Source organism: Zootermopsis nevadensis, unplaced genomic scaffold, assembly GCF_977971745.1.
Source record: "Zootermopsis nevadensis isolate Lab colony 2312 unplaced genomic scaffold, Znev_1.0 Znev_ptg000019l, whole genome shotgun sequence".
Taxonomy (NCBI): domain Eukaryota; kingdom Metazoa; phylum Arthropoda; class Insecta; order Blattodea; family Termopsidae; genus Zootermopsis; species Zootermopsis nevadensis.
Window position 1 is genome coordinate 10,463,470 of NW_028259151.1, and position 17,690 is coordinate 10,481,159.

Below are 17,690 nucleotides of genomic sequence, written 5' to 3' on the forward strand. Positions count from 1 at the left end.
CACCTTCAGTATTATTTATCTTCTGTATTTCCCGAAGACACAAGCATTCAGCGCGCAGTTCACAGTAGATGCTCTCATGTCCTGCTCTCACAACTGAATGATACAAATAATTAATTAACATACTTGAACTCCTCTCATTTGATTTATGAAGTAATAACACTGGATCACAGCACCGGGTATAAGGGATGACGAAATTTCCGAAGACGTTCGTGGGATATTCCTTGTCGATGTTGCAGCTAAGAATTTCAGGCCAGTACGAAGCTGTCAGGGCCAAGTAAGGTAAGAGAGATAGGTCATGACCTTTCAGGAGGAAACGAGAGGTGATGGATTTGTTCCGGGTTCCGGGTACAAAGTGGTGCGGGAAAGGACGGACTGCCCGGAAGTACACTCATCTGGGAGGCTTCGGAATGGCCGACAAGTGTTGCAGACTTCACGACACCGCCTGCCCCTTGCACATCTCAGCGTTCGAGGAGAAGTACGGTCTGTTTAACTGGCGAATCAACACGATAATGCACTGCACCTGTGACGAAAGGTAAGCGAACAGCTTCACACAATGACGGTCTCTCTGAGAGAGGGTAGTCACCCTTTCGGAGGGGAGGGGAGACAAGTGGCGCGTACAGGTAAGAGAACAAGGGGACCGACTGTGACATAAGACACATTTGCTGGGTATTGGAGAGTCCGAACTGAGGAAGAGACACGTTAGAAACTTTGAATTTAGTGACTGTAGCGCAGAATCAGTTGGGCTCATGTTTTAGGCAGAAAGTTAGTCTGCTGTCTATTAAACCTGCCGCAACGATTTGAACAGCCCATTCTGTATTTAATCATTCAAATTTGCATTTCCTTTGGTTTTAATTTTAGCTTGTTATTAACTGAAAGTTATATTAGCAAAATATTGAAAAATGTATGTTGTTGAGTTGACCCATTTTCGGGAATTGTCAAATAAGTTGGTTTGCATAGGACGTGCATATAATTTAGTACACACATGTAAATGTCAACAGCCTGGAGATGCCGAATGTAAGTCGAAACATGTAGCTGCTACTGTAATATGAGGGAGCACAGTTGGGTTAGTTGATTGAATGCCACCGTGCGGGAATGCAATTAATATCTCTTCAAGAATCTTTTTCAATTGCCCGTTATTATTGCGTGTGGTCGATTTCATATTACTGTCATACTAATTAGCAGAACAGTGTTGAAATAAATGTGTATTTGTAGGGTTAAATGTAGAAACCGATATCTCGGGACAGTTAATTCTATATGTCTACTTTTGTCACCAAATGAACAACTGTCATAAGTTGGCGTGAGACATCAGACATTTTTCAAGCGCCACTGCTATGTGAGGACTCAGGGTCCGTTATCATCCAACGGGTAACAAGACTCTGATATTGCGTGAAACTGACAGAACATCGCCGCCGAATGGTTAGCATTCCCGGTTCGTTTCCTGGAGGTCGTGAGTTTAAATCTTCGCTCAGAGGTCAGCTGTCCTGACATTTTTCGGTTCTCCTCCGTAGCTCCAGGCAAATACCTGGATAGGCCACTGCTACTTCTCTGCACATCCTTTCAAGTTTGTTATTTACCGATCAGCGTATTATTCAACAAGATAGTGTAATTGCGTCATATTGTGAATATTATATCAATTATTTATTTTAATCCGTCTGATCACAATATAATTGTATTTAAAATTTCTTATAATTAAGATAATATTGACCCACACCTATTCGAAGACACTAGTACTTCTGGACATATCGGGACACTCACTCCTACATCTTTGGCCGATATGTACATCTAATAACATTTAAGAAAAAACAACACCTTCGCCCAAATATGGAAAAACAAATATAATGAAACATCACCAAAAAACTACAGAAATTATAATTGAGTTTTAAGCTCTTAGATATATTTTACACCTGATGATGGTTTTATAAAAACCGAAACATGTTGTGTAAATGTTCCGAAATGTAAATCGATCAATCGATAAGGAACATGAATGATATTTTATTATCTTAATTATAAGAAATTTTAAATAAAAATTATATTGTGATCAGACGGATTAAAACAAATAATTAAGAAATATTTGTTCATGGACCAGCATATTGGAAAGAAGACGTTGAGAGCTCGGCTCGGGAGACTCTCTGGTTACACGCTGCTCTCTGGCTGGATGCCCACGGAGATGCTGCGTTACATGAACCACGGTACCTGTCACTGACAGATTCTTTCCAGAGTCATTCTTCGCGTCGCTTCTCTCGCGCCAAGTGTTTGTTGGGTCACCTCCCTACCCCATGTCAACTGCCACCGTCGAACTCTCCCACGACCAGTCTCCGGAGTTCATCCGGAAAAAAAAGTCGAACACGTCTTGTTTACGCTGCTAGGTCCTTACTGAGTCCGAGAAGAGAAACAAATGCTAATCTACGAAACGGTTAAAACAACGCTAAAAATTAGTTTACGTTCCTTTAGACTCTAGGACAAGTGAGCGGTGATTCTGTAAAGGATTTACCACTACTCGTTGGTCACCGTTCCACATGCTTTGTTCCGCCCAGATATTCCATCAGGTGTACAAAATAATAGTACAGTTTCGATAGAAGTGTGTCCATATTCGGAAGGAGATAGTCTCCACAGCTGCTGCTGCCCCCCCCCCCCCCAAATCGTAGTCTCTTTTGGAACACTAAAGTTCGTGGCACGTATTATCTTCCTTGATTTAAAAATCTTGTCAATATTTTTAACAGAACAAATTATAAAACTCAGGGTGCAATGTTTTCGCACCCTCGTACAACTTCCTCCCTCTTGGGTCACGGGGTAGTTTTCTCAGCGCCTACTCAGTTCTGAACACGACGACGACCGACCAAGTTCCGCACCCATACAAAAACAATAGGTAAAAATGATACTTCTGTATATTTACAGAAGACCAGCGAACCCAAAGATTAAAATGTACTTGAGTGCCGACTTTCCGAATTTGTTTGTTCTGCGGGAGAGAGCGGGACCCTAACCCACGCAGAGAAGTAACCTCAATCCCCTTTGCACCCTGGTGTGAGCAGCCCGCGTGTTGTTTCAGGCAGGCGCTCCTACTTTTCCTGGAAGGAGGAACTCGTCTTAATTTAAAATCTCTTCCAGCTTCTACGCCTGGAGAATGGAAGCGCTCTAAGTAACGTAAACACATGAATGTGAATCGGTGTACGGACATCTCTCAAGACTCCACCGCAGTGAAACGCATTCCGGCGACTGATTTTTAAGTAAGACGCGTTTCTTTTATCGGAAATAAGTCAAGGGTGTTGATGGGCGTGGATGACATTAAAGCCGATGATCATGAAGTATGACGTCAAGGGTTTGTAGCCGACAGCCGACAGATCCGTATTTGGGATTGTTCTCGCGTTCCTGCTTGCCTTCCTTGCTGATTTTCTCCACTGCATTCATTTTTCTGTCCGTCCGTCTGTCCGTCCGATACGTGACAGACAAGCTTTTATTTAGAAATATTAAAATCTAACATTTCTGTTTACAGTCCCAACTCATACGAGTGAGTTTTGAAGCCAAGTAACTGGACATCAAAATTGACCATTTGATCCTCTCTAAAGCCGGTTTCTAGCCCACTGGTCACTTACTTCGCTCTTGTTCTCAGCGTCTGGAACAAATCCTTCTCAATTCCTGAAGCTTATTCTCTGATTGAGGCGGGGTGGGTGGGTGTGTCGAAACACGTGCCCTACATGGTGATCGGTTTCTGAAACGAAACTTCTCTGATGTTAGCCTGCTAAGTCCCCAGTCTTCATTTGAGTATCTCTGAACCGTGATTTGTGTATTTTGTTCCAACTTGATCGTAGTTGGGTTCTTGTCGGGTTTAGATTAGAAAAAAATAAAAAAAAACCTCACTCATCCCAATGTAACCACTCGCGCAAGAAGTACTCTGATACATGATAAAATAGTTGAAGCCACTTATTTTATATTATATGTAGAAAGAGTTTTATTTGCATGTGTACATTAGCAGTCTAATCTCCGAATGCTCGTTCTATGGACGTGAAGAAATTAGTATCCAAAATTCAGCATGAATAAAAAGGTTCGATGAAACGACTGTCGTCAAATTTTGTTCATAATCACTAGTCTGTGATATTTATATCCCCGGCAGGAAATTGACTGAGAGTGGTACTTTTCCACATAATAACATCAAAGGCTGCTGTCCTGGCTGGAGCATTGCCTGGAAATCCGTACTCGTCCACTCATTCTGAGTGAGCTTAAGGAAAATGTCAAGTTTTCACGGCGCCAGCTGTCTTCTGGGATTTTGCGCGGTGTAATCTCGCAGTAGAAGTTTCCCGACGTTTCAGATGTGCTTGCTGCCGACCTATCACTCACAGCCATGAAGATGGAGGCAACAGAACCACTAAGACTTCGATACACTACAAGGTTCAACATACATTTCCGGCAGGGGTTCAGGACACAGACAGACCGAGACAGGAAGCTCGTTGTCCTTCTCATATCTTTGTCACACAGCTCTGGACAACCCTGAGGTTAGAGTTAAAGGTAAATTCTCCGGGCTCTACTGTTACACAAGTGCAGTTAACGAGGGCTCTGTAAATGGCGGTAGGACGACGCCTCTCGTCGGAAACAGAGGAGAGATGGTTTCATCCGCCGAAGACATAGCAAGACTTGTGACGAACCTTCAGGCCTCCCGAAGTCAGGGTCTGCCAAGGTCGACAAGCTTTGTTGCTAAAACTTCTCAAACCATGCGACTACAATTATTCAGATGTGTCACGGACAGAAGTCACATTCTGATCTCTTGTTATTTATTCCGTCTGAATGGATGGATGAGTCACATGTGAGGTACTCCGGTTCCGGAAACATCTCCACTCTAGGCCACATGTTTCCCTGACTGGAATTAATGAAATCGTAATGCAGCCACCTGTGTTACCGACACTGTATATTACCCTGAATGGAGATCTTGAAATGCCAGCAAGATACGACGGGCCATTGAGCATTATGGAACATTTCTTAATTTCCTCTTATTATTCTCTCGCGGGCAGGTTTCCATCAAACCAGACTGAACACAGTTACTAATTTCTGCTACAAATTGTTCAATATAATATTCCTGCTGCACTCCGCTGGAATTTAAATTCCGTTGTCGTCTGTGTATAAAAGGATGACGCGGCCAACTTAAAGAACTTTCTAGACGCCATAACAGTGTTGTGTCAGAAGTCACCTTCCCTGTGATTGGTTAAACCAAGGGATCATACGATTTGTGAAAGTTGCTGGTGCGGTAAGTCTGAAGGCTTGCAATGCTCGCGGTAGTCGGATCACTCACACAGGAATTCGCTGAATCAGCTGGAAGTGTTGCTCCGGACGAAGAATGCGGAGGAAAATATCTTGTGGATGTTTCTGCACGGTAAAAATTGTCAAAGCCTGACGTGAGTCTTTCTACCTTAGGGAGTTTTAATCTCCTTGAACCAAATGTAGACGTTTCGGTGACTGACCTTATATTTTATTACAGCCACGAACGTAATTTAGGTCAATGTTGACAGACGAACATTAATCACATATCTGGAGGAGATATGAAATCACCAGTTACAAAACAAGCTAGATCCTGCTGACATGATAAGCTGATGAAGGAAAACATTCAATTTCTTGACCAGGTGCTCGACTACTTAGCTCCTCAAAAAAGATTCTGTCCCATTAAGTCATTAGCTAGGCCCCGTGAATTTTGAAATAGATTTTTAAATTATATTCTGATTTGTATCTGCTGTAAAAACTGCAGTCCTGAATGAAACATGTTTCGAGTTTGTCAGAAATAAATTGGTCTATTTTTAAAGCCCTCCTTGCTGTAGAAGAACTGTTAATAATAGGCCCCGGCCATTTGAAAGGTTCTGAGATCTTGGCGGACCATTTAATGATGTTTCTGGTACTTGTTCAGGAAAACCAATGCATTGTGAATATGCTGAAGATGAGTATGAATGAGATGGTACGTGAGTGGTGAAGGGACTGGACATTACAGAAGTTTTAAAATGTATACAATTTTAAGAGGCCGCGTAAATTGACTTCGTAATGATTTCAAAGTATCCCGCCAGTTAAATAATAAATCTGACTGCGTGAGGAGGATACGCCGTGAGCGCAGGTTGGGAAGGATGAATGGAGCAGGTAGCCGACTGGCTAGGCGTCGTCAGCTGGGTTTCAGGCGAATAACCGAGTCACGCTCGACTTGTGTCAGTCACGAGCTCAAACCGGCGCCATCTCGTGCTCATCATGAATTAGAAAGCAACGGAATAAAAAAACTTGTTGCCCCGGTGGTCGCGTTCGAATGTGCTGGCTCGATTAAGAAATACAAAATTTTTCAATCACAAATAAATTACGATGAGATCAAACTCGGGCAATGCTTACTATACCACTCAGTTCAGAGAGTTTATTCTTTCATTCTTCTGTCGACTGGTGTAGACGTGAAGTTCCGAGTAAGCCACGTTTGTTTTGAAAGTATGAAGTTCTTTTGTGCTCGCCCTGTACTTTGATATCCTATCCCGTATCTAGAAAAGCAAGGAACGAAATATATTAAAATGTATTATTTTGCCTCCTGTTTGGGATGGCTGCGAAACCTCGTATCGTAGTTGCAGATGGAGGATAACAGTACAATGAGTCTTAATATAAATTAGACGTGCATCTGGCTCCGTGTGGCTTCCATTAGCGACTGCTGTAAACACGGCAATAAATCTTCCGAGTTACATAAAATGTGGGGAGCGTACTGACCAGCTGAGCGACTACTAAGTTCTCAAGAAAGACTGAGTTTCACAGAGTTAAACAGACGGTTATGGGTCGATTCGTATTAATTATAACAGCTGTAGAAATGCCGAGGTTAAGAAATGTGATCGTTAAAAATATTAATATCCATTAGACTAAAGCAATGACGCACGATCTACACGCACGTGCGTGATACTGAGAAACGTCCAATTCTCGTCTTGTCGGCGAAAACAGTCAAATAGTTACGATACTTGGCCCTTTTAGCAAAAGCTTCGCCTAGACAATGTTTAAACGTTCAGTTCCTGCATCAAACCCTGTTACTATTCTATTACCGTGATCAAATGATCAATGTTGAACAGAATTATTTCGCTGTGTGTTCTAAGAATCATACGAACACTCAGCAGAATGCGATAATATTAAAAAAGGTGGAGTGTGAAGGATAATCGAAAATTCGCGCCTTAGGCAAATCTCTTCAGTCGCCCTTTGTTCCCGTGTGTCATGTCGGTAAAATCTTGTTTGGAAACGCATGACAAATGCTACGCAAGAGTTGTGCCTGAAGGATACGCCTAAGAGACTTGAAAAATATGAAGTGCATAGCTCAGATTGTCAGATGAGAAAATGTCAATGAAGATGAAGATTGGAGAATCAATGACATTGGTGCCTGCCCCTTGCAGACCGCGGAGTGCAGTCAGCCAGACGAAGAACCTGTTACGGTAGCCTCGAGGTGAATAAAGTGGTTTGCAATGGCTATCGCGATTAACAGCGATTTTCTATTGGACAGAAATCGTGTGGTGTGATTTGACTACGTTTATAGTTCGTTAACCTTGGGTCGCTATGACATTTCTAAGTTGCGAAATCAGAAGAGGCCAGGAAACGTTTATGTATGGGCAACCGATACTCAGCAAGGATGTCTGGCTTTAATGAGTGTCGATAAATAATATCGATCGATATAAGAAATGAAAGAACAGTACACGAGGTCGTAGGATTCTGGAAGGCATTACGACGACATGGCGTTGCCTTTGCGAGACGAGGTTACAGGCATACTCCAGATTCGATTCAGGAACAAATTAAAATTCGTACTTGTCTATATGATCCCACAGTAGCCGGGCTAAAACTGGTTTCTTTTTCAGACGCAAAGACTTCGTACTTCAATTTACCGCGATATAACATTTGCATCTTCGGAAGACACGCGGTGCGCGGTGAAGAACTCGCTGGTCGTTCGTCTAGTTCAGGGGTGGCCAACCCAAATGATCTTTCAGGCCACTTTGGAAATGCATCATAACTCCGCGGGCCACATATAAAATTATATATCCCCATATTAGATTTAGATACACTATAGACATTTTTTTGGAGTGAAAAATTGAAACATAATGAGTTATTATTATCGTGTTTACTATTATTCTTACATGTAAACATAGATAATATAATAATAATGATACTAAGCGTACATTGTAAAGAAATATATAGCACTAAAAATTAAATATAAAAAATATATAAATCTGAATGAAATAAAAATAATGAAATCATTAAAAAATATTTATTTTACTAGTGCGATATTTGTTTCTCCACTCTTTCACTTAGCTTTTGCAAATCGATCTCAATTTGGGTATTTGCACATCGTAATTGGCGAACTCATAACTGTAAACTCATGAATAAAACAGGCAATATCTGTCATATATTCGCAAGAATATTATTTTAAAATCAAAGTTATTTTTTTCTCTCATAATTTCGACAGATAATTTTTGAATATATGGATGCACAAATAATGTATTTTTTTAATACATTGGTTTTCACTACTTTGGCCATTATAAAATAAATATATTTTGTAAAAGTGTGATGAATCTCGCGGGCCGGAAAAATGTTCAAGGCGGGCCACATGCGGCCCGCGGGTTGGCCACCCCTGGTCTAGTTTGTACGGAAACACGTCATATGTGCTTGTAGTTTGCCCTGATCGCACTTGATTTGTCTGGAGTACTTGAGACTACCTGGCAATTAACATGAAATTTAGCTGCCTAGCTCTAACCAATGGCCATCGCACGAGATAAATTACATCTCATTGTAACTAAAGCGTGTTTCTTCAGTACACAAGTCGCTCTATGTCAAATTAACTGATCACTGGTGAATGAGTTGTAAATGTATCGCTCACACGATAAACAAATTCTACTAAATTAGTGATTGGAAACTCTTTAGACCTACTGTTTGCTGGCCACAGGGGAGTCAAGACAGATCCTTTTGTCATATTCTGCATCAAGCCTCTTTCGGTATTTCGAGAACGCTGTTTCGCACAGAAATTAGCTTCTTCACAGCGGCACTTGAAATGTGTAAAAACGTTTCTACACCAGCCCAAAAATTAATCAGAGAAACATTTGTGTATATCCCCAAAAATCCCTGTCTACTGAATGCCAATTAATTCCTCATATTCATCGCCCTGATGATTGAGGCAGCAAGGACCTCTGAAACGTCGGTAACTTCTACAACCTAAAGACAGAAATCTTCTTTGTACACTGATATCAGATTGGATTCGGAATGCGTCAGTTCATCACATTTACGTGCAATAAACACTCAACATGTTTTTCATGTAAATGTCTTGTAGTTTTGAAAAGAAACATACCACATCACCTTATTATATTTGAGGGCCCTTGAAAAAGGAAATTTAAAGAAATTAAGGTACAATCTTCAGTATCAAAAGTTTGGTGACTCGACCATGGCTGATAATGAACCTGGAATTCAACAGTTTCAAATCTGGATAACTTACCATCCTAATATGAATTCTTGTGAAGTGACTAGATTGTCGGATTTGTGAAGGCTGACATGCATTAACACGCAATCGGTTTAAGATTCACTTAAGTTATAATTTGAACAGACAAACAGCAGACATATCACGCTGTGCTTTGTTTTCAATGACAAACCTTTTCAAAACCATTATTCGTTTGTAATACCTCGCGTGCAGTGACCTTCGCGTATTTATAGATTGTTACCGCGTGTTTCTCGTGGCTCTATCGCCTGTTGTGTATAAGCACTACATTTCTTTACAACTCTCCGACCACTAAATCAGTACATGATCTCTCACTCCATTCAAATGATTCTCGTTCTTCTCCGCGAGCAATCCTAACAAACATTCTCGTCCCTCGGCAAACACTCGGAAGTCGCTGGGAAATTATTGATGTAATAATAAGCCAGGTATTGTGCTAAGCACTTCGCCCTCCTCCATGTATTATTAATGTGCAGTGTCGGAGGTTGGCATTCGAGACAATGGGTTCGTTCCAAGCTAATTGAGCCTCCCTCCTGCCTCTACAGTCAACAATTAGATTTACGTTTCGTATCTCCTCTGAGGCGGTCCGGTCTGGGGTGGAATTGGGGAGACGCTCGGCCACAGACGATGGTAAGGGTTCACATGCCGCTGTCGAGGGCTTTGGGAAGCTTTTCAATTGATACATGCCATTCTTCTGAGTCGAAGGCCGCTCGCCGCCCTACCGGGAGGGGATGGGGGTTGTTTTCATTTGATCTCAGTGCCGACCTGTCGTAACTGGTTCAGTCTTTGCTGCTACATTAATGTTATCTCTCCAGACAGAGTGAGAGAACTCTGATACGCATGCTTCTCTGCTATGATCATGTAGTAGACGTTTCGGGAGTTGTCGAAGATACTGGCATCTGTCCGTATTTAATTTTCGTGAAAGATTTTCAGTCTGTTCTCGTACATCGGGAAACGAGGAGACCTTAAAATGAGTGTTCAGAAAAAGTCAAATTCATCTTGCATCCGAAGTACCGGGATTTTTCCTAAAATTAATCTAATCTTTGCCTCCTCCACAGAAAGAACAGCTGTTACTAAGGATTCTCCGACACTACGTACAGGCAATGCGCCTGCCTCTGGAAGCCACGAGTTAGGTCTGTTTAGTACAAACATAATTTCATCGGAAACGGTGCGTTGGAGTGTGAATGACATCGAGACAGGCTGGGTCTAGTTATGAAAAGTTTGCTTGAGCAAAGTTACTGGCTGCAGGTTGAGCGACCGCGGTTTAACTCCCGGCGAGGGCAGGAATTAATAACGTTCTTCAGCACTTGTATGAAAACGCTGTGACGTTACGTTAACAACCGCCCGCGGGCCATCCTCGGCACACACCTGTTTTATAACACGCTTTTTCCTTCCTGATGCGAAATGAGAGATCTTTCCGTGGTTCGAGAGAGATCTTTCCAGCATCCAGATCCAGTTCGTCACTGCGGTTGTGTGAGCTTCCTCTGTTCCCTCCCATGCAGCTAATTTCAACGGCTCCAACATGACGGTAACCTCACAAAATCACACAAAACAACTCCCAAATCGTTCTCTCAGACTCCAACCTCGTTTAGCTCCACAGTGTTCCCATTTTCTGAACATGATATTTCTCTTTTTGAACCACAAAAGAGCAGGTTATGTTCGTATCACCCCGGGGCACTGTCGATTCATTGCCACTTTCCAGAAGCAGTAACATAATTCTGTCGTCTACGCATTCATCAGAGTACGAAGAGAAGAAGTCATGTTAACCGAGAAATTCCCAACTTTTATAGGACGCGAAGATTCATTGGATTTTTTTTTCAAAAGCCAGCCACTGGTCCCTATCTGGTGCCGCATGAATCCAGTTCACATCCTTACTCCATATTTCTATGTAAGATCCATTTTAATATCATCCTCCCATCTATGCGTAGGTTTTATAATTGGCCTCTACATTCACGTTTTCTGACCACAATTTTACGTGCATTTCTCATCACCCCTATGCATGCTACATGCCGTACTCCTCAATCTGCATGATTTTACCAACCTAATATCTGATAAGGGTAGGACCGCGGACTACGAAACTTCTAATCATGAGATCGTTTCGCCCTCGGGTTCCTTCATCCCTGACTGTGGGATACAAAAATCTCCCCTCGCCCCCAGCATCTTATTCTCTAACGCCCTCGATGTTTACATCTTTAGATTAAAACATGCAGTGCATTACACCAATTAAAGGTCTATTTATACAGGAACGTAAAGAGCCCTTGCCGATTTTTCAGAAAATATTATTCAAAGTTTTTCAATGGAACTGTTTATATTGACTCCGAGCTCGTCCGTTCCACGAACGAGTCTCGTCCAACTTACGTCTCCAACGATATTTTTCCTAAACAGTTCCATTGAAAAACGTTGAATAATATTTTCTAAAAAATCGGCAAGGGCTCTTTACGTTCCTATATAAATAGACCCTTATGGATAAAATCACGTTAAACAGTAGCGTAGACGGATTTCTCGTATTATTTGATTACATAACCGCATAAAAATAAATTCGAGATTAAAAATAATTTATTTACTCTGTTCTGTTGCCGCGTTATTGTCTGCCTCCAGGTGCAAAAAAGTTCATGAAATCTTAATTTGTTTCAATGATCTCACATATAAAAATCTTTCGGACCGTGTACGGGAATGTCGCCGTCCTGAAACCCAGCTCAGAGCTACCATAAAGATACGAATTTAAAATCACGCTTTCTCAGCGGGCCAACTTCAATAAATCCTGATAATTAAGCGGGAACAAACACAGATGTCGTGCATCGCTCTCAAACGGCTTCTTTTTTATTTTATTTTTTGGGGAGGGGGGGGGGGGGGAGGAAGACTTTGAATGTAACCACGAAACTATTATCCTGCACGCCTCTGACCGAGAGATCAAGTTTATGAATTACAATTTTGTCGTACTTACTAATAAATCAATTCAGTCCTCGGTAATATAAACACATTCTTCTGCTTGCTGAAGTTAACTGCGTGCTGTATAAAGTATTAAGCGCATACAATTTGTTATAAGCATCCGACCGGACGCCATCGGGGCAGCCCTGATATACGTACCATCTTGACACGGATTGAGCGAAGGTTCCAGAAGGTTCTTGTAAGTGATCACAAAGATGGACAGAAGGAATGCGTGGCACGGGGAAGATTGATCTTTCGTTTACCAGGGACAGACATTGCTTTGTTTGGGGATGAAATGACCTTGGTCAAACCAATTAATTCCAAAAAAAAAAAAAAACAGCCTCGGACTTGCAGTGTCTTAATTCAGCTGACACTGGAACAAATTTTAGTTGATAATCTGAAGGAGATAAGAGAAGTAGCTCGAATCTTAAACGACACTGTAATAAAGTAACAGGGAGAAATCTCGCTTACACTACGTTCAACTTAGAATGTTAATAAGAAAACCTGTTCCGATTACAGGCGAAATAAAGTGAATAGATTTATACTTCATGCAATAAATATTTATGTTGTATTTCCTTCCAACTGTGATGTCGACATTAATGCGTGAGCCAGTTACGTGTGACGACTACGGCCAGGATTGGATTTCTGGCAGAGCTAAGAACGTTTTTATATTCGCGTCCAGGGGTAAAACGTTCGGAGCTCGAAGCGAACTATTTTACTGAACGCAGTCCCGAGGTCACTAGCATCTGGAGTTTTGTTCACGGTCCTCCATGGCTTATCGACACCATTGCCTTCATCTGTACTTAAACCTATTTTACGTTTCACCTGAGGTGAGGATCTTTTAAAGAATAAACAAAATTTCACGAATGACTGCAAGATTCTGCACGACATCGTTTGTAAACTTTGCGTATTTTAAAAAAAAAAACTGGGTACCAAATTTGAAAAATTTGAACTGGTTCATCGGCCGTGCGTAGCCAATCACAAGACATTTAATATCGTATCAGTTGCCGATATTTCTAGCACTTTGTTAATGAGGACCATTGGCCAGAAAACGACTGTGTAAAATTATTAATAATTGCGTTTAATTCTGAAATAGATAAAGTAAATATAAATTTCGAGTATTCTCGCCGCTCCTTTGGGGTAGTTACTTCATTGAGGCATCCGAAATCTATTCTTCTGGATGCACAATTTTTTTTAAAGATTAGCGTGGATGTTTATTCTAGCCATTTCATAAATGCTAAGCTGAAATTCCTGGGGAAAAAGAAAAACTTAAACGAAGGACCGGACTGTTTTCCATCATTCCCTCAGATAAAAGTGATAATTCTACACATGCTGTCGCAAACTGTTCCAATGTTCAGTTCCTTCACTACCTAACATAAAGTGGATCTGGGTTGAGTCTTACACCTAAGCTGCATCCTTCCTCCGATCCCCCCTGCCCTTGTGATGTCAGAAATCAGATGCTAAATCTTTCGGAACCCCGATCATCACAGAGTTTAATTTTTTGTTGTCTGGGTTCAGGGTGTGGGTAATTAAAGCGTTTAAATTTCAGTCTCTTGATTATGGGCCACTTTAAACAGACAAAAATAAAATGTAAAAATCAGGGTACAGTAATCGCAACACGAGTCCGTAAAGCAATTTTCGTGATGGCGCGTGTTAATGACTTCCGCTGCTGATGTGGAACGTACACGAACAAATTCCAGAATAATCGCCGAACACGACTGCTCGAAGATGTCAATTATGGGTTGTGACGACACGTAGCCTTGTATGAGGCTTCCGAAGATTTGTAACAACCTGTCACCACGATTTTCAAGGTTGAAGTTCTAAACTACAAGACTGAAAGTCTACACAACACAGAAGGCCACGGTCGACAGGTTTAAACTCAATAAATAATTAATGAACTTCATGGAGCAGGGACCTTTGAGAAGGTAAATCATAATTCGCTCAGCTAGTCAAGAAATACTCCGCCTTTTACAGAACCCCGAAGGATCATTACCGTGTTCACAAGATCTCACCAAAAGTCTTCATGCTGAGCCAGATTAATCCAGTCCACACCTTCCACGCAAACAGCTGACAAGTAGACATCGAATTTAAAGGAACGTAAATACTCTTCATGTAAACAATATTTTGATATTGTATCGCGTCGGGATTGAAACCAATGACTCACAGTACGACCACAGACTCTCGTCTCCTGTCTTCTACATTAAAAGAAAAGTCAAAGAAAGTGATCGCTTTCCATTCACCCTGTCCTGCTGAGACGACCTTTCTAAGATGGATCGCAGAATCTCATTCGCCTCTGATACCTTTGCAGTAGCCACTGCAAAATCTGAACTGAAGTGTTGCAGTTGAGAACGTGAAAGTCGCACCTCTTCCGATCAGGCGTCTCTTTCTCAAAATTCTGTGTCATTCGCCTGGTAAATTTCTGTCAGGTCATTCAAGGAACCAGCAGATTCGACCGCCTGACGACATCTGCGGTCCTGAACAGTGGCCCAACAGAATTTGCTTCACGTTTTAAACACTGCTTTGAAAAAAAAAAAAACATTTCACGAACCGTCTCCGTTTAATGGCGTCTCATCCTTGCGTTTGTACTTAATTTACTCTGAGATACTTCAGAAGTAATCTCGTTGTTCCACGCATAAGAAATCTGTGTGCTGCGTCCATACGTCTCCTGGGTCAATTTAATCCAGCTCATACCGCCCCTGATCAAAAAATGAACGTATTCTTTCCTCAAATAACTTCTCTCAATGAGGCGTCCCCACCAAAATTCTGTTTACACTTTTTATTTCTCAATTATTACTCTAAAGCAGCAGCGAAGCCTTATGATGTTCCAGAAAAGACTTAGTTCCTACAGGAAGGACCACGTAAACATCTGCCCTTCAGTAGAATCGGGTTGTTATCCTATTATAATGAAGGCGGGATATCACATGCACAGCAAAAAGTAATCAGTTCGGAAGAAACCGCTCCTTCGCCAGTGAGTTACTGCAGACTACTGTGGGAAGGGGGGAAATATTTTCTCTTGGGAAGTCGATATACTTTGGAAAGCCCGAGGAGGGTGTGTACACCCGGGCACAGTGATGAATGCATTTCAGAAAGCAGGCGATGTTTCAGAGACGCATTCTTCATCGCCAACAGTGCGTCTCGTGAAAGGCCTTCCCCGGATCGTCTTTACCTGGCTGTAAGGAATGCGGCGTGCACTTCAGCTGGACCCCATAACGAATTTTTCGAAAGCCGCACTCGTAAAATTTAACAAAAAAGGAATAAAGTTAAGCACCAGCCTTGTTTTGACTGTTATAGATCGTCCTCCTAGAGACAGCGTGCCACGGGCAGGTACAGAGATGCGATAAAAGTCAGAAGGTCAGAAAATACTGAGATGAAACTCCAGATTTTAAAATTTAACACTTTATAAGATATTAAATATATTAGGAACAAACTTAATTCCTTTATCTTTGTGAGAATCTACAATAAAATTTCGGACAGTGTTATAAGCGGATATGCCATGTCGAGCGGGGCAGATCGTCTGCATTTCGGGGGTTAACGCCAAAACGAGCGGGTTCAAGGAACTGTTTGCAGTCGTGTCTCCACAGATCCACGACACTACTGGTAATGTTCATTATATTCATATGCCGTCCACACATGTACGGTTACAGCTGATATATAACTATCGTTCTTAATATAATTACACAAATGCTAATTAATTCCTGATTTCGGCTTCGAGATGGAAGGCCTCGGTTCGATTTACAACAGAGGCATATGAAATTCTCAGATAAGATTTCTCTCTCGGTTTGAAATAAAACTGTAACATTTTACCTAGTCACAAGTAGAGGAGAACAAGACGGAAGGAGTCGGGGGTTCAAAGTTTATTTGGGCAACTTGTACGTACCCAATACGAGAAAGAGTTCGGTTGCTCTGATTTGGCTTGAATCAAACCCCGACGGATATGATGCCCATTCCGGGGGCAGAATTAATTCGGCGAAGGTGACGCATTTCATGTGTTACCGACACCAGAAACAACGCATGAACACAGAAACTTGCATTGATTCTACTCGACAAAATACGTGAAGGGACCTCGGGTAAACGCAGTCTCACTCTAATAATACCAGCTCTTTTTTATATTTTTTATTTCGTGTCTTCAACGCCATCTGTTAACAGCTCCTACATTGTGTTTCCAGAACATCATTCTAAATGACTTGTTTCTTTCTTGTAAAAACAATTTTAATAAATACATGCCACCCCTGCGCTGTTCTATCAGTTTGGTTGCTGGTTGGGGCCCGGTCAGTTACCACCACGCGCGTTGTTCTCCCCTCCCCACCCCTCGTAACCGCCAGGACAATCAGCCGGCCTATTCATCATTTCCTTACACCCTGGGATAAGGACAAGGGACTGACTCCATACGCAGTGGCTTGTGTTAGGCACCTACAGAGAATGGAATCACTGGAGTGTGAAGATACTTCTCAATCAGATAATAATTGCTTCGACTAGGTTTTATGTAACTTGTTCACAACTACAATATATATATAGCACTTCTGTGCGCTGCTGACTCCTGTTCCCCGGTCACCCCACACCCCCATCATGATAGCCGCTCACAGTCAGAAATGGGTTGCGAACATGGGGCGAGGAGAGACGCACTCTGGCCTATTTCTTTCTATATGTCGGACGTCGTACCCCGTTTTAGGTAAAGATTTGCATGAGAAAAAAACGCTTGAACGAGTCAATGACTCAGCCTGACCTCCGTTGTATTATATGTCTTCAGAAAAAGCATTTATGTAAGCGACTAGAAGAAACAGAGTCAGGTATTCTAACCTTCATTTGTAGGCTGTACAGAAATCTGCCACAGTTTAAGGTTACAAGCATCTGACGAAGCCGGTGGTGGTATTTTGTGGAGGGGGGCAGGCGAGAAAAGACTTTTTGACGAAAACTGCACGTTACGTAGGTAGAAAACAAAATTAAAACATTAGAGAAGAATTAAAAATCCAATCGGTCATCAGATGTATAAAATATTCCTGATTGGAAACATTATGTTGAAGGAAAGAAAGAAAGAAAGGAAGAAAGAAAGGAAGAAAGGAAGGAAGAAAGAAAGAAAGGAAGAAAGAAAGAAAGAAAGAAACATGGCAGCAAAACAGATGAAAGCCTTCCAAAGTGCAGAATAGTTTCAAGTCGTGCACTTCTCTGTAGATGTTCGGGAGCTTAACCCCGGTACCCATTGGATAGGAGGCTGGGTGGGCCCCAGGGCTGATTGAGATGCTAATGGTCCGTGAGCTAGTCAATAAATTGTCTGCCTATTATGAAACTCTTTAAGATTATTTACCGTTCTCAC

The 17,690-nt window shown here is 41.7% G+C and overlaps 2 protein-coding genes across 4 annotated transcripts in view; one reads left to right on the forward strand and one right to left on the reverse strand.

The window, feature by feature from the left end:
* Nucleotides 1–17,690, reverse strand: part of LOC110841213 (uncharacterized) — a 94,986-nt gene that overhangs the window by 54,418 nt on the left and 22,878 nt on the right. The window lies entirely within an intron of this gene.
* The window catches only part of LOC110841215 (uncharacterized), a 58,287-nt gene that overhangs the window by 19,187 nt on the left and 21,410 nt on the right, over nt 1–17,690 (forward strand). For 2 of the 3 annotated variants that reach the window (XM_087351297.1, XM_022086528.2), the window contains one exon: nt 308–532. The exons of the other annotated variant lie outside the window; for it this stretch is intronic. In XM_087351297.1, coding sequence (XP_087207423.1) covers nt 308–532 — 225 coding nt within the window. The remainder of the gene's footprint in view (nt 1–307; nt 533–17,690) is intronic. 3 annotated transcript variants of the gene reach the window in all.